Genomic DNA, 22,252 nt, shown 5'->3' on the forward strand with positions numbered 1-22,252 from the left:
ACTGTGCTGTCATCACTGCTTGATTCATTTAGCAATTTTTTGAAGTAATTACTCCATACTTCAAGGATATCTTTTTCTTCTGTTTTCATGTCACCTTTATCATCTCTAATTCCTTTTACAGCACTCTTTCCTCCATTTCTAAGCTTATTCAACAACCTCCAGAATATCTTACCAACTTCTTGATATTTATTTTCTATGTTCTTGCCAAAGTCCTCCCATGACTTTTGTTTAGCTAGTTTTACACAGTGTTTAGCTTTCTTACATTGGTCTCTGTATTCTCTAAGAGCACAAGCTGACTTATTTGACAGGAACTTTTGATATGATTCCTTCTTTTCCTTCACTGCCTCTTTAACTTCCTGTGTCCACCATGGAGTTCTGATTTTTCTATCCTTGCAGACAACCTCACCACATGCCTCTCTGGTTGAATCAATCAGTGTTTTCTTCAAGGCTTGCCAATGAATCTCCAAGGTTTGTTTCCTGTTCTCAAACTTTTTCATTTTTTCTTCAATAATCTTTGTGTATTTTAGTCTACAATTCACATCTGAGAGCTGCTCAACTTTTATTCACTTTAAAACTTTCTTACATGTTATTTTTTTCAATATGAAATTCAATTTTATCCTGCTCAAGACTAAATAGTGATCGCTTCCAATTTCAAATCCTCTGTACACTCTGGTGTCCTGCACTAGAGAGAAAATATCACTATCGCCAATAACATAGTTGATGAGACTTTTCTTATTCCTTGCCTCTTCTCTCCATGTGAATTTGTGCACATTTTTATGTTGGAACATGGTGTTAGTAATAACCAGTCCATGTCCTGAGCAGAAATCCAACAGATATTTGCCATTATTATTAGCTTTGCTCTTTTTTCAAATTTTTCCCAAAATATTTTTCTATGTCTGACAATCATTTCCTACTCTACTATTTAGATCGCCAACAAGGACCAACTTTTCCTTTTTCATTGTGTCAGTTGCTTTTTCTAAAGCATCAAAAAATTCCTCCACTCCTACCTTAGTAGAACCTTCTGTGGGACCATAGGCACAAATAAGTCTCACTGTCCAGTTCCCCATTCTCATATTTGCCCACATCACTCTACTCGAGACTGCCTGCCATTCAAGAAGATTAGCCTCGTGTTTTGTGTTGAATACTTGTTCAGAAAGATCTCACCAATTTTTGTCTTTGTCTTTTTTTTGTTTCAGTCACCCCTATTATGTCGATCTGGTACTTATCTAATTCCTTAGCTAGCTCCATTTCTTTGCCATTCAGGCTTCTAATGTCGATAGTAACGATCATTAACTCTGGTGATGTTGAGTTGGGGTGTGCTTTCAGATTTGTTCCAGTAGCTGACTTTTCGCTGTTTGCCCCGGTTTCCCGGTGAAAACAACGGGGGGGGGGGCTTTGTTTAACAGGGCGACGCCCCAGCCGGCATGAAATTTTTCATGTTGTACCATCATTTTCTATATTGGTTTAAGCCAATAAGAATACAATTCAGTTAGCTAAATCCCAAATTGCCAGCCCATCCTCATTCGTTCAGTATCCAGGTAGATACCCAACAGGGTGCACCACACCACGAGGTGAGGATTGGACATTAAGTCAGAAGCCCTGGTCGGTTCTCCACATTCCTTTAAAGGCTATTTGGAGGTCTCCTTTCAGTTATACAGCTTTGACCCTTAAGCACCCCACTGAAAAGTCCTTGATGTATCAAATTCCTTTGGAAATTTGAATGTAAAGGTATAGGGATCACCAACCCTTTCTATGCCCAAAGGTAGGTGATGTAAGTGAGGAGCACTGATGTGGATACTGATAAGCAAGCAAAAGCCATATTGATGATCACTGATTAGGAGACATTTCTCCAGATGTTGAAATTGACTTCAGGACCTTCTCATTAATTTAGATGCCACTGAGGTGAAAGCAATCTGTCAAATGTTTGATGGTAGCTGTCTTTCTTTTGGAATTGGGTTTATATGGACTTGCTTCCATGTTGTGGAATAGATGCTGAGTATAATAAAGTACAAATGACAAAGGAAGGTGCTAGTTCAGGAGCACATTATCTGAGTACCATCAGGACCCAAAGCCTTTTTTTTTTTTTGCATCAAGGGTGATTACGATTTTTCTGATTGTCTTTTTGGGAACACCACAGTAGGGATGCAGGAGTTGGATGAGAAAGCCAAGAGATCAGCTTTACATTTAGGTGATACTGCAATACTACCATATAGGTGATTGAGAGAGAAACAAGAGCAGATATGGGTAAAATTTGCTCCTAGCAGCTTTTGCAAAGGAATATACAATTGCCATTTGTGTAAGAAGTAAGATTTTTACATGGTATAATACTCTATTTAATTATCTTAACTACACAAATGAAAACATCATTAATTCTGCAATTGAAGTTGCTAAAGTGTTTTCTTCCCCTCCGAACAAAAGCATGCACTGTATATTGTACCATTCAAATTTCTTTATGCTATTGCATAACAGTTTACATTGAACTTCTTTTCTTTTCTTTCAAAATTATGTATCTAAAATTTCTTTATTCATTATTAGAAAGGAAACTGAAGCCTGTGTGCAAAAAAGTTTATCACTTGGTTACAAAGTAAATTACATTTTTACTTTAATTCTTTACCCAAGCATGAGCAAACAAAGTATACATTTCAAGTGGCTTCATGACTAGGCTGCATGTATAGAGAGGTTGATGGCTTTGCATCAAATTGCTCTAATATCCCATTATGCACAGCACACTTCCTTTCAAATATGTATATTGCTAAGCATTATAGAAAGAGTCACTATCCAGGCCAGGTTCAACCTTCACTGAGGTCTCCATAGTAGGAGACATACTTATTATTACGGGTATCTCCATGGAGTCAGGAGACTCATCACGGGAGACCCAAACTATCAAAACAATGTCTATCATACCTCTTCTTGAATTTATTTACAGATGAAGAACTCACAACTGAGTCAGGCAATGCATTCCACCCACTCACCACCCTCCAAGCAAAAAAAAATCTAGTTCTCACACCCTTAGTAACCACACTTTTCCTTAATTTCCAGGGATGACCTCTTGTTCTTCACTATCAACACAGCTGAAATATTTCCCCTGCATCAATCTTATAAAAACCTTTTAGTAATTTAAATGTTTCTATCATATCCCCTCTTCTCCACCTATCAACCAACCAACCTCTGCAATCCACAAGCTCAATCTATCAATATAGGGAGCATTTTTTACATCACTCACCAACTTAGTCACTCTCCTCTGAACCCTCTCCACAACCTCCTCAACTCCAAGGAATCCATGTGACCAGACCTGAGCACAGTAATCCAAATGTGGAAGTATCAACACCTTATAAAGGGGAATAATAACCTCTTTATCTCTGGATGTTAGTGTGTTCTTCAATAACCAAGTAATCCTATGTGCAATCTTGGACACCTTAGCAATGTGTCCTCTGAACTTCATCTCCCTATCTACCAACACCCCTAAGTCCCTAGCCTCATCAATCTCTTGGAGTACTTTTCCATCAATGTAGTACACAGCTGGTAATCTTTTAATCCCAAAATGCATGACTTTACACTTTTCGACATTGAACTGACATCCATTATCTTTTGCCCATTTTACCAGCTTATTTAAATCATCCTGCAAACCTGTAGGTTTAGATATTCCAGCTAAACCTACAGCAGTGTTTGCATTTAAATTCTGCAATATACTAAGTACCTCTGATTTATTAACTTCATTTCTCACATTGATTATTGCTATAGGTACAGAGATATCCTCGCTTGGGTGGACTTTTGAAAAGTGATCACACAGTAACTCTACTATTACATCTGAATTGGTCACCTCAATATCATCAGCACCCACTAAGGTTATCCTTCCAAAGTCATTCTTCCTTTTACTTGCCACATAGCAGAAGAACTCTTTGGGATTACCCTTGATCTCCTTGGCTAAGGTCTTCTCATAATCTGATTTAGTTTTTCTTACTATGCTGATAACCTTCCTAGCTTTAGCCTTGTACTACTCATGGGTGTACTGATCGCCTTTCTCCTTGTAAATTCTCTATAACATTTTCTTTTTTTGCAGATCAAGCCTGATACTACTACTCATCCATCTAACACCTACCTTGTTTGTCTTCCTAACCATGGGAATACATTCTGATATTGCCTTCCTCAGACATCTGCTGATTTTATCCCATGCACTGCTAACATCTTTCCCCTGCAATATGTTCTGCCATTATAACAAGCTTCGGAAGAAGCTTGTTATAATTACCTAACCTGTAGTTCTGTATGTATCCCTTTTTAAGAGAGAAATCCACAAATTTTGCAACTTCCCAAGTCAATACCACATGATCGCTCTCACCAATTGGAAGTAACGATGACACCTTACTTATGCATATGTCCTCTGAACCTATGACCAGATCCAACACTCTCACACCACGAGTCCCTTCAGTTATGTGCTGTTTCAAGTAATTATCTCTTAGAAGGTGTATGAATTCCATTTCCTTTTTGCCACATGATATTTACTCCTTCCAAATGATATCACCATAATTAAAATCCCCCATAATAATCACTAACCCTGCACTCATTGCACTAATTTGCTGATGCATAAATTCAATATCACCTCCTGTATCCCTCCCTGGCCTATAGCTGCAACCAATTGTATATTTGGTTGTGTTGGTCACTATTTCGCACCAGACCACCTCAAATGAACTATCATTCACACATCTATCTTCTTGATATACTACTTTCTTTGGCTGCAACTCATCAGCTATCATCACACAGTACTCCCTCCTCCCCCATTTTATCTCCTGTATCTTTCCTAAAAATACTGTACCCATCACATTCAATTCCAGTAACCACATCTTCTGCTAACAGCGAATTTTAACTAATGTCTTCAACTTTTGGTGAGACTGCACTGAGTAATGCCAAAAATTCTTCACCTTATTTTCGAATGCTTCTTGCATTAGTATACAAAAATTGCAGACTCCCTTTAGTTCTTGTACCAGCTTTAGAACTAATATACATTCTACTAATTTCAGTAGTCCCATGCTGATTTTTATCCATTCTATTCTTCAAATTATTCTGCAAAAAAAAAAGGATCAACAAATATACATTCACTGCTGAAATATTTACACTCAACCTTTTGAATTTTAGTTTCCCTGCCCAATTACTTCAACTTGTTCAGAAAACAGTAACTTCTTCAAATGCTTATAACCTTCCATGTTCAGATGCAACCCATCTCTTGTATACAGCTGTCTTTTGCCTTCAAACACACTCCAGACATCAACAAATTCCAGACCTCTTTTTTTTGCACATTCTTGCAATCATATCATTCTTATCATCACTCATCTACTTAACTCATAATTGTCAAAATGAGGCAACACACACACAATCTTCCCTTTCACACATTTCTTCTTCACGATAACTAACAATGTTCTTAAATCTTTTGCTACCCAATTAATACCACCACTCAGGTCATTTGTACCCACCATAGCTATCATATTTTCTGCATCATGCCCTTTCTTTATTGCTGAAGTCACTCTCTCTGTTGTTCCACCAGACAAGCACTCCTCAGGCATACCCTTAATCATTGAGTCACCATATATTTCACCACTCATAACTTCATTCAAACCCAAACAAGCATCACTCATGGCCTCATTATTTATACCATTCAGCATGACTCTCCCAGTTTTATTACTTTCCTTCAACATTCTTTTACTTACTCCCTCACTTTCACAACATCTCATTTCTTCTAGACCTCTTGTGCTTTCATTCTGTTAACTCCCAATCACTTCCAACTTCCATATTATTCATTACTTCATCATTCACCAAAGACTCTGCCTTACTTAAACCTGTTCTAGTTACTTCAGCTAAAGTAATCTCCATAGTCCTAATTTCTCTATTCAACACAGTCTTCATATCCTGAACCTCCTTACTTAGCACTTCCAATTCCTCTTACAGGAGATGAAGGCCGCTTTTCATTTTCATGAACTCCTGCTGAAGCTCTTCTGCTATGGTCCTGATGTTTGCTTCCATTCCTAATCGTTCTAGTCTATCTAGACACATAAGTCAACATTTTCATTCTTCTCATTTAGCCAAACAGTCCACAAGATCTTAACATTCTTCAGAGCATACATATAACAGTTTCTGCAACGCATCCACTGTGAAAAATCCAAGGCAGAGCTAGACTTTCGTACAGAAGTCCTCCGTGTAGCCGACATACATCTCTTTGTGGATGCCGTCTTTAGATGCTGAAGCAGTGCAACAAAAAAAAAAAAGTAGCAAAAACACAATATAAACAACAAAGTTTCAACAACAACACCATTGAAGGACACTTGTGTCCAACTGCACAACTGCAGCACAATTTGAGACAAAAAGCCTCACTATACTTTAATTTAAAAACACTGTTTCTAGCATAGCTCAAAACAAAACACATACTGAAAGTTAAAAGTCTGTTTGGTTGTCAGTAAACCAAGCTGTTACAAACACTAACTTTCAGTTAAACTTCCAATTAAGCTTAATTGGCACAGTTTTAAGAGAATGGTATCAACTTATACTACCTGTCCATACACAACTATACCAATCACTTTTCCTCCATTTAGTGGGTGAATTATAAAGTTGACTAACAGCCAAAATGTTTAGGTTATTTCTAACCACATATTTAGTTCATTATGAAGATTTGAGATAAATGACATTAATTTAAGATATGGTAAACTTCCAAATTTAAATTCTGGATTTTCATTTTTATAATTTCATTTCTTCTTTCTTAGATTGTTTGAATTGTGTCATTTTTATCCCTATCAGTGTGCATTTAACAACTGTGGCAGAATTCCATATGCTACTACATACCAATTTAACCTGATTGTCCTTTCCCTCTGACTGTAATTATACTGTTAATATAACTAACAGGATTTAGATATTTTTATCTGTGTCTATGAATTTGACTTATGCTTCTGTTTTCATACAAAAGCATGAAAGGAAGATCAGTAATGACCCTATATTTAAAAAATAAAGAATAATAAAAAAAAAAACTGAATTTTTTTTTTAAATTGAAATACTCAGTAGGAAATTAAGGTGACAAAAGTATTTATTTCAGCCCTTAGCAACACAACTGAATGCTAATACCTTCTCTGGTAATGACCTTCAGTTGTGCTATTGGTAAACTATTACTCTGGCCCCTACAGGTTTACTATAGTGAGCATCTACTGTATTTTTAAACTGAGAAAAACAGTTACCACTTACCTTCCTATACATTTTTTTTCCCAGATATATTTTCTCCCTTAAAACAAAAACACACACACACGATAAAAAATGAATCACATAAAGTAGTCTAAAGGATACTAATATCTAAATTTTGCAACTGGATAATCTTCTAGATCCTTGAGCTAAAAATTTGGCAAGCATACAGTCTAGTTGTGTATTTTCAGGGTGAAGTTTAATATGCAAATTGAAGATTTGCTGAGAAAAAAAATTCTGAATTTGGATTTTCAGGTAAGAACTAACAAAAGAAACAAATGACCAAAAATTAAGACACTACTATTTATACAATAGTAGTGTCTCACTTTTTAAGAAGTTAATACTATGAAAAATACTGCCAGAATCTAAGGCTGTAAAAATGTTTCATACACATATGTATATAGTTAATTCATTTTAATCAAAACACAAAATGAAGTAGTACTGAATATGTATTAATGAATGTCACCAGTTTAGCTCCTAAATTATCAGTTTCTCGAGAGTTTACATAAGCTTGAAATAAACAAAAATAATTAATTTTGATTTCAATGAATTTACAAGCAATCTCAGTTTACCAAGAACTTTTAAACCTACCCTACAAACAAAACATTCTGGATGCCACTGGCAATTTAGGGCCGAGATATAATTCTCTGTGATAGGCTGATTGCAACCACCACATTTCGGAGCAAAAAGATCAAAATAGTCCTCACGACAATAGGGCTTCCCATCCTTCTCATGAAAACCTTCTTCACCAAATTGTCGGCCACACTGTGTGCAAAAGAAATGTTCTGGATGCCAAGTTTTATCCAATGCTGTCACACATTTCTGCAAGATCAAAAAGTTTTTGAGTAATTAAATATTAATACAGAAATCTCTCATTTAATGCTCTTAACAGGTCCATGAAAAACAACACACTAACCAAAACTATGCTAAGCATGGGAATAAATAGATTTATTCATGCTATCTACCAAAGTAAAGTACTAATAAAGTTTCAAAATAAAGCATACTTCAATAGTCAAAACAAGATAATTAAAAACCTAAAACAAATGAAAAATGCATAGTTTAATATTTGGTCTATCTAAATCAGCACTTCCCAAACTGTGAGCCGTGGCCCCCTTGGGGGCCGTAGGTTTTGTTGAAGGGGGCCGTGAAATAATGGAAACAAATTTAAAATGTTTTAAGACTAAGTAGATTTTTTTCATTTTAAAACAAACGTATTTAACTTTTATCATTTATTATTTCTTTTTTGCTATTTTTTATATTTTAATGGAAAAATTCACACATTGGTGTTGGTTCACAAACTTTGCTTATTTCGGCACTTAATGAATATTAGTAAATATTGCTTATTCATATGTTTAATTTCAAAGCAGCGGATAATTGTATTTACTTTGAATGCTCTCCAGGGAAGCTCCAAATCTTCCTGTCCCTTTCATCACGCATTCGTAATCAGGGACTGTTGATATTGACTTTATATACATATCAAAACTCGTTTTATATTATCACTGTCATCCGAGCTAGTTTTCCATTACCAATAAAAGTTTCGCATATACTTTACACATGAAAAAAAAAAAAAGCTTAAACAAGTTCATGTGGGGAGATAGTAACTCGCTTGCAGTGGTACAACAACATGCCCTCCATCAGAGGCAATAAAAATAAGTACTTTTATTATGCCAGTGAATAAGGTATGAGGAGTCCGTGTAATATATTTCTCAACAAATAGTGCAATTAGAGACAACTGGGATAAAAACACACTAATTAATGAATCACATGTCCCCTCATACAGAAACTATGCTGTATATATAGACTGAAACAAAACCATATGTTGCATGGGCAAACACATTATCTAACTAAAAACTATTGTTATTAATTAGATGTGTGCGAGTTCGATTTCCCAAGGCAGCAATAAAATTCAACTGAACGTGTTAAAATTCGTAAAAGTATGGCAGTTTCACATATGGAATTCGGTTGAAGAGAGTTAACATTTCAACTCAATTGTCAGCTATGCTTTTATCTTTCGGTTGCACGATCTTTTGTTAATACCGCACCAATCATATGCACGTTTTAATAACCTGCCTTTGCTGTTTCGAGTTAGGCTTAATTACCGTAAAGGGAGAAAAGTCACAAAAGAGAAAAATGTTCCTGGTCCCAGGATTATTCAGGTAATATTCACTAATTTCATGTCATCAGTCTGTGGTGTGCCAGTATCGGTAAGTGGTGATATTATTCGATCTATTCTACGTTAAAAAATTTAACCCTGAGATGGATAAGTGGCAGATAAAAAATAAAAAAAAATTCCCGCGAACAATCAGAAGAAGCAGAAACAGACTCAAAAAAAAAGGACAGTATTTCATATTTTACCAGAACAGCCCGCATCGTCTTCAGAACCAAACGGTAAGAGGCAAAAAATGTAATATATGCATTTGATTTTTGCAATATTCGCTGTGTATGTTTTGTATTGAATATAAATACAATAAATATTATAATAATATCTCTCTCTATTACGATTTTTTTCGAGGGGGGGCCATGAAATATTTTAATTTTTGCAAAGGGGGCCCTGACATCTAGAAGTTTGGGAAGCACTGATCTAAATTATCTTAAAGACAAATTGAGGTCATGAGAGGACAACATATTATGTGTGTCAGTTCCTTATGACATCAAGCTAATATACATGTTCTTGCCATGCAAAAAAAAAAACTTTATTTTTCTCTAAAACTTACCAAGTCTGCTTTCCCCCAGAATGACTATCAAGTATTTCCCATTACAGCCAGTAGCTGATCACAGGTTCTCCCCCCCCCCTTTTTTTTTAAAGCTATTAATCCTGCTTACAACAAACAGGCTGAAGAATCCATAGCACATTACTGGTCAGGTTAAGATAAGATAAAACTATTGGCATCCTTTTCAAATGGCTGAAGAAGACAGTTCTTAGGGAGAGAAAAGTTATTCAGAAAACAGAAGCAGAGTGATGATGAGAATGACAAGGAAGTGGAAGATAAGATGGCCTGCATTTGAATGGACTTGGTGTGCGGAGACTGGAAAAAGTGTTGCTGAATGAAGTGAAAATGGATGTGCAGAACCAGGGAAACTAGAACTACCTAGGAGGGGGGGAAGTGGATATCCAGACATCAGTGAGACAGTTGAGTGTAAAATGTATATAATGTACCTTAGCCAGCAAAAAGGACAAAAAATGGGAATGGGATATTTAGAATAACGCATCAAGATAGGGGTGGGACAAAGGGAACACTGCAATTCATGTATACTAATTCCAGGAGTATTAGGAACAAGAAGGAAGAATTTTTGGCCTTGATTGGCTCTTCCTGGCCACAGGTTATTGGCATTAGTGAAACATGGCTGACGGAAGATGATATAGTTAGTGGGATAGAATGTGTAGGTTATAGTATGTTTAGGAGGGACAGAGAGAATAAAATTGGGGGAGGGGTGTTATTGATGATAGCTGATGAACTGCAGCCAAGGAGAATTGAAGTATTGCAGGATAGTGAAAGGAGCTCATTTGAGGCTATTTGGTGTGAGATTGATACTGGCAGAATAAAATATACAGTTGGGTGCTGCTATAGACCAGGTGATGGAATAGATGGTGGAGATGGTATGCATAAACAAATTGATGAAATGAGTGGAAGGAGGGTAATTATTATGGGGGATTTCAACTATGGTAACATTGATTGGAAGGAGGAGAGGACACATGTGAGGAAGGAAATGGATTTTATTCAATTATTAAGGGATAACTATCTGAAACAGCATGTAATTGAAAATACTAGGGGTGTGAGAGTGCTTGACCTGGTAATAGTATCTGAGAATTTGACTGTAATGAATATGACCATGTTGCCACCTATTGGTGAGAGTGATCATAGGTCTTGACCTGGGAGGTGGCTAAAGGTGTGAAATTTGTGATTAAGACAGGGCATATGTGGAATTACCGTGCTGGCAAGTATGATAAGTTAGGAGATTGCTTGGATCAGTGCCATGGCATGTACAACTGCAAGGGCTGGACGTCGATAGAGCATGGGAAGTGATCAAAGAGCATTTACAGGAGGTTATGGCTGATTGTATACCTAAGGTCCGAATAGTGAAACAAGGAGGGGTTAAATGGATGAATAACACCATTAAGCTTGAGCTGCAAAAAAAAGAAACAACTATGGAGGGAATTTAAAGAAAGGGGTGACCTGCAGGCACACGAACGGTATAAAGTACAGGCCAGAAGGGTAACGAGTGTGGTAAAAACAGCAAAAGCCGATTATGAAAGGAAACTAGCTATGCAAGCAAAAGAGAATCCCAAACAGTTCTTTCAATATGCTGCAAGCAAGAAAAAAACTGTACATGGCAAAATGATTTTAAGGAATGACGATGGTAAAGAGTTCACTGAACCAGTCGATATAGTGGAGTTACTGAGCGCGCACTTTGCAAAAGTATATCATCCAGGTGGTGACGTTGAAAAAATGAAGGAACCATTAGTTTATATGGGAATTGTGATGAATGAAGTGGAGGTGAATAGTCTATTACAGAACCTTAATGTGAATACATCTGTGGGATTGGATGGTATACCGGCACGGGTCTTGCATGAAGCGGCTAATGAATTATCAGTGCCCTTGACCATGTTGTTTAATCTGAGTCTCAGGTCTGGCTTAGTCCCAAAGGCGTGGAAAGAGGGGAAAATAGTTTCACTGCATAAAGGAGGATCCAAGACTATGGTTGCAAATTACCGACCGATCAGCATATCAGGAGTCGTTGTCAAGGTCTTGGAGAAAGTAGTCAAGGGAAAAATACAGGAATGGATTGATGAAAATGAGATACTGTACAGAGGACAGCATGGCTTTGTGAAGGGTAGATCATGCCTCAGTAACTTGCTCAAGTTTTATAACAAGGTGACGGCTGAACTGGATAAGGGAAATGGGTTTACAGCGATACTGCTGGACCTGGCAAAGGCGTTTGACAGGATACCACATGGAATTCTAATCCGTAAACTACAACATATGGGAATGGATATAGGGTTGGTGAGATGGATAGCTGGGTGGTTGATGGAGAGATATCAAAGAGTAGTTTATTCAGGAGTAGAGTCCAAAAAACGGCCTGTGACTAGTGGTGTGCCACAGGGTTCTGTTCTTGGACCACTGCTGTTTAATCTGTTCATTAACGATATAGGGAAGGGTCTAAGTGGGACAGTTCATTTGTTCGCTGATGATGCAAAGTTGGGTAGGGCGATAGTGAATGCAGAAGATGTCAAAGTCTTGCAAGATGACTTAGATAGAATGGAGTTCTGGACTAAGGAGAATGGATGTCAATTTAATGTGACAAAATGTAAGGTTATGCATTTCGGAGTGAAAAGATTAGCAGCAGTATACCACACTGGTGGAACTGTACTCCAAGAGATTGATGAGGTCAGGGACTTGGGAGTGTTGGTGGATAGGGAGATGAAGTTTAGGGGGAACATTGCGAAAGTAGCTAAATCAACTCATCAACTCACTTGGTTGTTGAAAAATACCTTGATGAGCAGAGAAAAACAAGTTATTGTACCTCTGTACCGAGCCTGATAAGACCTCATCTCGACTACTGTGCCCATATTTGGTCACCTCGGTTCCTTCTTGATGGGGAGGAGGTTGAGAGGATCCAGAGGCGAGTGACTAAGATGATAGCAGGTCTATGGAATGAACCATATGAGAACAGGTTGAAGATTTGTGGGTTGCAGAAACTAGTTGATAGGCGGAAAAGGGGAGACATGATTGAGACATTCAAATTGCTAAAAGGATTCTATAGGATTAATTCAGATGATATTTTTGAGATCAGGACTGGTGGTGGGAGAACTAGGGGACACCCATGGAAGCTGGGCAAGAGCGTGGTTAGCAGGGGTGTTAGAGCTGGGTTCTTTACTTTTAGAGTGGTAAATGAGTGGAATAAGCTGCCAGAGTCTGTTGTGGGTGCTATGACAGTGAGCGAGTTCAAGGCAAGGTATGATAGATACTGTGAGAATGTTGAACAGCTGCATGAACATGATGTTTAGGGCCTCCCTCGATGAGTCTAAGGACTCCTGGAGTAGCCCGTGGTAATAATAATAATAAGTAAGTTTGGAAAGTCAGCAGTTGGAATTACAGCCAAAGCACCTAAAACATTGAGGAAAGAGTGAAAAACCTAAGTTTCCAGGAAAGGAAATTTAGGTTTTTCACTTGTCATTTCTGATAAATGGAATGACAAGCAGCTGCTATTCATGTTATTAAAGGCTAAGCATTTTTTTTTCTTTATATTAAAAACCAATCCCACATACAATCAGATCCTTCATATATATATATATATATATATATATATATATATATATATATATATTGTTGAAATTAGGATTTACTCGGGATGTATACATTTATAAAAATAAATTTAACTGACTAGAACCCGAGAAAGTATAACAAAAACCTTTAATACATCACAACTAGTTTCATCGGTGATCCGACTTCTTCAGGTGAGAAATAAAAACATAAGACATAAAATAACACGGTAAAAAATGAACTTTACAGCTTAATAAAAAGCAGAATAATAACAGTCATATTTGAATAGGTGACCGCGTGCTACCGTTGGCATGAGTAGAATGTGTGCGACAGCTAATTTTTGAGCGCCAGTACTGGATTACTGCGCTATGGGAATCGGACCCTTCACATTTAAACAATAATCTTAGCTACAATTTACCCGATTCCCATAGCGCAGTAATCCAGTACTGGCGCTCAAAAATTAGCTGTCGCACACATTCTACTCATGCCAACGGTAGCACGCGGTCACCTATTCAAATATGACTGTTATTATTCTGCTTTTTATTAAGCTGTAAAGTTCATTTTTTACCGTGTTATTTTATGTCTTATGTTTTTATTTCTCACCTGAAGAAGTCGGATCACCGATGAAACTAGTTGTGATGTATTAAAGGTTTTTGTTATACTTTCTCGGGTTCTAGTCAGTTAAATTTATTTTTATAAATATATATATATATATATATATATATACACACACACATACATACATACATACAGGTTAATTAATTCCTCAATGTTACTGTGTATATCAAAACCTAATAATCAATGGTAAAAATTACAATTCGTCCATGATTGATTACTGTATTAATAATTCGTTTTATATGGTACTCTTTTAGGAAAGATAAAATTTGAATACAAAGTAAATGTTTAATAAATACTTGGACCTACATTATTTACTGCAATTTTTTTATCAAAAGAAGTTATCAAGAGTTGTTTGAACAGTTTTAGTTTTTTTCTTATCGGCATAAATTTTACGATAAGCAAAATGACAAACAGACCTTGGCAAACAAGCAATAAAACAAAGAAAAAACACTGCAAATATAATACACGATGGTACAAGTTAAGTGGATATTGACTCCAACATTATTTCATAGCCGAATATAGAAACTACAAGAGTTTCGTGCCGAATATATACAAGCTAAAAGTTTCAGCAGATGCAAGCATAAGCAACCTTATGGGAAACTAGTAGTAAAGGTGGAGTAAGCTCCAGATCATTTTCCTTAGTATTTTCCATAATGTAAAGCACATCTCCTAGAGGAGAAGTATGATAAATATCGAATCCAACATTATTTCATAGCCGAATATAGAAACTACAAGAGTTTTGTGCCGAATATATAGAAACTAAAAGTTTCGGCAGATGCAAGCATAAGCAACCTTATGGACAACTCTAGTAAAGGTGGAGAAAGCTCCAGATCACTTTCCTTAGTATTTTCCATAATGGAAAGCACATCTCCTAGAGGACATGTATGATAAATAAGCTTTTGGCTCTCTATTTCAGTAGTACATGATGGTTTATTCATTTTCAGTTACAATCTAGAAATTATTGTAAAAAGAATTAAAAAAAACCCCACTAAACCATACTATACTGACATCGGAGGTCGTGGTATCTCTCAGATACAATTTACTGTCAAATATCACAAACTTTTACATAACATGTGTTAAACCAAACTGATAGTGCGTTAATCAAAACTCCTGCCACGTATATCAAGGGATTGCCGCAATTAATTTTGGCACGTTAATCAAATCCTGCATTAAGCAAAACTGCGTTAAGCAAGGGATACCTGTATATATATGTGTGTGTGTGTGTGTGTATATATATATATATATATATATATATATTTCCCCCCCTCCCCAGAACCTACTCTACAGTTTAGTTGTTGAGAAATGCTTGTGAGGGAGACTATTCTAGAGAATAGAAGCAGTTTCTGTGCAAAAGAATGTAAAAGACCTGTAAAAGAAATGATGAAAGGTACTATTCATGTTTTAATAGGACTTAGTGGAAACTGGAGAAAATGGCAGACACCATTTAATTGGAATAGTACCTGTGAAAATACCTAGAGAGCAAACACAAGGCTGAAACAGACCATTCAAGAGAGAGATCAGTGATCACCCAGACTGTCCTCTGCTACACAACACAACACACAAGTTTTATTGAGGTCTTTAGTACACAGCACCAAACATTTATTTTTTTATTTATTTATTTATTTATTTTATTTTTTTTATTTATTTATTTATTTTTTTTTTTTTATCACTAGAGGTCAGGCTAGGGAAAAGGATTTATTAACTACGTAGATTTAGTTTACCGGTATACAGGGCATGAGCATGTAGCTTGGTTCCTTATACACTTGTATTCTTCCGATGATGATCTCGATACAGGAGTCGAAACGTCAAGTTTTATTTTATTAGTAATTAATAAAATAATCTGTTCAACACGTGTGTTTTTGTGTCCCTAAATTTACAAATATGAGTGCTGATCACCGTGTAACCTTAAAAGAAAGAGACATGAGAAGTATTCTAAGGTTTGGTGGATTTAAGTACAGAATTTGTGTGATTGATTTGTGAATGACTAGAGACAAACATTACTCTACAAGAGAGAGAGAGAGAGAGAGAGAGAGAGAGAGATCTGATCTTGTTTGGCAAGGGAAAGAGAACAGTTTTTTTTTGTGTGTGAGTGTGAATAAAGGCAGGACTAAACTGTGAAAGTACTGAAGTTAACTATATCATCCCCCCCCCCCACACACACACCACCAAAGAACATCAATATATGAAGGCCTACATACAAGGCATTTCCTGGTCATGTTGAAGCCTAAGATGATGCTACACACATACACAATTCTGCAAGTGATAGAGTGCAGACCACAACAAAAGCATGGAAAACTAAAAAATTCTGGAGTGCAATGAAGAGAATGTACCATCAGGATTAGATTTGTTGGTATCAAAGTAATTTATGATGCTGCTGTGATGGAATATAGATGATTCACTGCCTTTTTCTTATTAAAACCAGAACAATAAATCATAAAAAAATATTTTATTAAATGGCTTATATTCTGCTGTATTTCCATTCAGCATCTTCACAGCATAAATTACTTATTACAAGCATAGGAAACAATTCAAATTGTAATGAATAAAAAATAGCCCGAAGTCCTAATTAGGAACCCTGTAACACTGTATAAATAGTTTTTTTTTATTTTTTTATAAAAAAAAAAAACACCTGTTGGGTTGTTGAAGGTGATTCTTAAGACAGTGCCCTTAAATTCTTAAGGGTACTGTCTCTCAAAATTTTGGCAGGTCAATGCAATCATACTTCTCAGGATTAATAGCTAATGCCAACTCTAAAAATACTCTCTCCACCTTGTGATGACTTCTATATTGCACACTGTTTCTGTCATTCGCGACTTGCCATCAATCTAGTGAATGTATTTGTGTTCTCCAAGAACATCTAAAAGGCAGATGTAAACAGATCTTGCAGATCCCACAGGTGGTGGTTGTTTTGGATTTAAGGCCAGTGTTTTGTCTGTGAATTGCAAGTCTTCATTTGAACAGTTTGTCTGTTGTGTGGGAACCCAGTTTCTAAAAACAAAAAACTTTCCTCCTCCATGTGAGGCTGGCTGACTCAATTTCAACTAAAGATGAGTTAGCCATTGCAAAAAAAAAAAAAAAAAAAAAAGTTCATCACATCCCAGATGGGATTTAAACCAAGAATTCTCCAACCAGTGGCATTATCATTTCATCATCTCCACTTATATGGTACTCGCTTGGAAGGCAATTCCTTCTGCTTCTGTCACCTCTTTACCATCAGTATTCATTTAATTATCCTTCCATAATCATTTCTCCTTTTGTTCACTACACAGTATAAGTGTGGATGAGGAAGGAAGGAAGGAAAAAGAGAGAGAGAGAGAGCACTTACCACATAGTCCTTCACGGTACAAAATGTGAGCTAGGGCAACTGGGGAAATGATTGGCATGTGAAAAGAGGAAGAATGAAAGAAAATGTGAAAGTATGAAAGTGCAAAAAACTGGAGGAAAGAAGATATTATATGGAGATTTGAGATTAAGAGGTGTATTTAATGCGAAAGTGGCAAAAGCATGTTTCCCAGGTTCAAAGAAGAGAGAAGTGAAGGAATTGATTGTTTTGGCTTGCATGAATGATTAGAAAGGTGAGAAAGATACAATAAGAGATAATATATGATACAGAAGCAAAAATGAAAAGTGAGACATTAAAGACTGTACATCTGCTACTTCAGTATGATAGGACTAAAGTGAGAAGTGTCATGATTCCTAATGAGTCAAAGATCAAATTGTACAATAGGAATGGTGTGCTGTTTATAGATGTATGGAGTAAAGTTGATGGATGAAGGGATTTGTATATGCCATATGTACTGTATTCGAATAGTTTTGGAGTTAGATATTTAGAGAGAGAGACTGGAAGTGCAAAATCAGGTAAACTAGAAGTACTTCCTCCAAGTACTTCTTGGTAAGAAGTACTTGGAGGAAGTACTTCTTGGTATCTTTAACTTAGAGTATAACCAAGTGGAAAAACTTCCAATAACTTTCTCCAATTCAGAGTATTTTAATAATAAGGTGTGACATCTTTTGGCTACTCGTATATGAAAATGACTTCTGCATTACTTCAACCTTAGTATCACTTCTGGGTCTGACTCCCACTGATGAGACCTCAATAAAAGTTAAACCGGTCTGGTAGTGACCCTTCCCATAATGCACAGCATTATGGGATACTGAGGCAAGTGATGTGAAGTCTTAACTTCTTTATACGAGTTGCCTCAGTCCTGAAAATAGTTCAGCTGCAAACTTGTTTGCTCACACTTGGATAAAAGATTAAACCAAGTATATAATTTCTTGGTATCTTTAACTTAAAGTGCAAGTTCAGCTGCCACCAAGATATATGAGTGTGTACAGAAACAATTATGGAATGCTGAATGCAGTTTTACAGGTTTCAAATCCAAATGGGTTAGTAATGACACTATACAAAGTTAACTATAAGCCCAAGAGGAATGTTGAAATTCATGTACATGAATGACAAGTATCAGGAATGAGGAGAGGAGCATTTGACATTCATCAGATTGATTTTGCCAAAAATTATAGGCATTAGCGAGACATGGTTGACAGAAAATGAAACAGTTACAGGGATAGAATGATAGTAGACCTCCGTATCATCTTGAAGAAATGAAGAAAAGTGATTCAGCTTCTGACCTAATGTCCAATCCTCACCCCATGTGATGTGCACCTTTAGCAGGAATCTGGTGGGTACTGAACTAGAATAGGCTTAGGACTTAGTTAACCAAACTGTACTCTCTATTGGCTTAAACCAGAAAGACACATGACACAACATTTCAGATTTCATGCTGGCTGGAATTAATTAGAAAAGAAACTTCTTTGCCTTTTCACGACACATTTGAATCACTTAACTTTCAGGATGGTTCACTATCTTTTTACATTCATGGAAAGCCAATACACACAGAAAGATATCAAAAATAAATAAAAAGAATCGCATAATCATCCAGCTGAGCATTATGGAATTTTAAATCACTTATGCACACAGAGAGCAAGAAATATTTGTTTTAATGATGCAGCCTTTTCCACAGAACTACTCAACTATCTTGGCCATACTTTTCTGGCCAATGGCTACAGCTCCAATAAAACAGATAAGATAAGATACATGGTCCCCCCCCCCTAGTTTCTCCTTTTCAAATGCACAAGAATAAAACAACACTATTCCTATTCTGTATATCCCAGGTACAGCTATAAGGATAGCCAAAGTACTAATAAAATATAACCTTCAAACCATATGTCAGATTAGCAACCTGGATTTGCTCTCCTAATGACAAACTCCATCCTCTAGCATATCCTGGAATTTCAAATTTCCTTGTGACTGAGCATTATAGGTAAGAAAGACTATTTTTAAAGTCAGCAATGGCATTCTCCTTACCTTAACAAGTATGGCTGCATTAATATGCCAAAATTTTGGAGACTGTCGTTTTAAGATCAACTCCTACTCAACTGTAAAACTTCTTTTAGTCAACATTAGAGGCGCCAAATTAGGACTTCAGATCTTTTGTCTGTTACAATTTGAAGTGTTTCACTTAATAAGATGTTTTGCTCTAAAGAAGCTGGTTTGAAATCCAGCAAAATACAAGTCAGTTAATAAATATCCTTTTATAAATTAGTTTTATTTTGTGCTGTAATACCATTAAAATTAAAGTTGTGAATAACATCCAACACCTAAGCATGTCAACTAGATTGGTTGTTGAAAGCTATATTTTTGCACAAGTGTATAATTTTTAATGTAAGAATCAAACAATAACTATAAAGCATGCACCAAAACACAGAAGAAAACATAACAGGCTGTGAGAAAAAGACTTTGCAGTCTTACAACTCCTAAAAGACAGATCATCATGGAAAAAAAAAAAGAAGCACTCCATTTAATCTACTTTACCAGCATGATTGGCCTAGCACTTAGCATACTTGTTCTCCAGTCAAGAGGCTAGAGATTCAGATGCCAGCATGGATGTATGAAAAAATTCCATGTTTTGTCTCTTGAGAGTGGTTTCTGAATTGTGTAAATAATAAATAAATTATAATATTTATTTATTATATATTTATTATATACAGCTTTGCCCACTCACTGTGCTAATGTAGAAGGTTTCAATCTTTCACATATAAAAACTTATGCGTGATATTAAAATATGTTTCAACCAAAGGGAGGTAGCAGAAAAGTTAATATATAAGAAATATATACTTAATAAGAAAATATCAAGAAATTTGTATGAGTCCCCCTGCTCAGGTGAAAAAGGGGACTCCTACAAATTTATAGGATACTTCAACTTCAGAGACATAGACTAGGAGGAGGAAACATCATATGATAGTAAGAAATGGAATTTATATATGTTAATATGTTACTAAGAGATAATTACTTGAAGCAGAATGTGATGGAGGGGACTAGGGATAAGAGTGTTGGATTTGGTTATAGGATCAGAAGACCTGTCCATCACTAAGGTAGCTATTTGCCTCTAATTGGAGAGAGTGATCATGTGGTCTTGACTTGGGAGGTAGCAAAACATGTGGAAATTCCAGTTAAGAGGTATATGTGGAACTACAAAGCAGCTTGAAGAAGTACCATGGCATAAGGATCTGCAATGGAAAGATGTTCACAGTGCATGGGAAATGGTCAACAGATATCGTACCATATATACCCAAGGTCAGGGGAATAAATTGACTAGAAGTCAGATGGATGAGTAGTGTCATTAAGTATGAGCTGCAAAAGTGACCAGAAAACTCATGAACAGTAGAAGGGTCAGGCAAGAAAGGTGACCAGCATAGTAAGGATGGCAAAATCAGATTATGAGATGAAATTAGCTTGAAATCCCCAAGAGTTTTTTTTTTTTTTTTAATGTGGCAAATAGGAGGAAGAATGACTGTAGAAGAATAGCTTTAATGAGCACTGATGGTAGAGAGGTTACAGAAGTAGACAAAATTGTTTGCTTCTGAGTGACCATTTTGCAGGGGTATACTATCCAAGTAAAGATGCTGTTATGGCAGAGGTGACAAGGACTGATGTGAGAACAGAGGTTGATGAATTGGAAATGCTTAGGATATTGCAGAATCTGAATGCAAAAACAGCAACAGGACTGGATTGGATATTGGCTTGTGTTTTAGGAGAGTGTGCAGGGAAAATGATAATGCCTTTGACTAGACTGTTTAATTTAAGTTTCAGCTCTGGCAAAATCCCAAGAGAGTGGAAGGAGGGCAAAATAATCCCTTTCCATAATGGAGGATCTAAGTCTGTGGTAGCAAATTATAGACCAATCACTATCTTAGGAGTGGTGGTAAAAGTACTGGAAACGTTGGTCAAAAAGAGAATTCAGGAATGGGTGGAAAAGAATGTGATAAATTATGAGTGGCAGCATAGCTTTTTGAAGGGTCAATCATGCCTTAGTAATCTACTAAGTTTTTATTACAGAGCAATAGCTGAGTTGGATAAAGGGAATGGCTATTTTGCAAAGGTGTCTGACAGGATACTATATGGAACTCTGTTACTCAAACTGGAACAAATGGGGATGAATATGAAACTAGTGATATGAATACAAGGGTGACTGATAGACAGATACCAAAAAGTAGTAGATCGAGAGCACAATCTAGACCAGTGGTGTGCTGCAGGGCTCAGTAATTGGACCACTGCTGCTTAATTTGTACTTAAATGATATACGAAATAATTTGAAGGGAAACATTTAGTTTGTTGCTGATGATGCAAAGCCGGATATGGTAATAGTTAATCAAGGCAATAAAGGCAATATACAGAGCTTGCAGAATGATTTAAATAGGTTGTCGATTCCTTCAAGTGTCAGTCACAGCGTCGCATTTGTTTTGTGTATTTTTGGTAGGCCAAAAATTCTGGGAGTGTGGGCTATTGTCACATTATGTCTGTGCTCCCAGAATTAATGGCCTGCCAAAAATACACAAAGCAAATGCATCACTGTGACTGATAGTTGAAGGAATTGAGAGCCACAATTATCACTTAGCCACGAAGTTAGCAGTTACACTCAAGGGTTGGCAATTGCTTCTACTACATAAAAATATACTACACCTTGTAAACAAAATTAAAAACACTCAATAACAAAGATTTATTAGTCAGCTTTGACATAACTGCCCTTTTCACGAATGTTCTAATCTATGAACACGATTCTTCTCATACAGAACAAATTCCAACCCGATATATCATGGCA

General features: G+C 36.4%; 1 protein-coding gene across 6 annotated transcripts in view; it reads right to left on the minus strand.

Moving 5' to 3' along the window:
- Positions 1 to 22,252, minus strand: part of LOC150107833 (paxillin-like) — a 344,681-nt gene that overhangs the window by 42,665 nt on the left and 279,764 nt on the right. For all 6 annotated transcript variants that reach the window (XM_090392082.1, XM_090392081.1, XM_090392080.1 and 3 more), the window contains exon 8: positions 7,804 to 8,034. In XM_090392082.1, the coding sequence (XP_090248208.1) occupies positions 7,804 to 8,034 (231 nt within the window). The remainder of the gene's footprint in view (positions 1 to 7,803; positions 8,035 to 22,252) is intronic.

Source organism: Typopeltis vanoorti, chromosome 4 (genome assembly GCF_054136105.1).
Source record: "Typopeltis vanoorti isolate ZY-2024b chromosome 4, IOZ_Tvanoo_1.0, whole genome shotgun sequence".
NCBI lineage: Eukaryota > Metazoa > Arthropoda > Arachnida > Uropygi > Thelyphonidae > Typopeltis > Typopeltis vanoorti.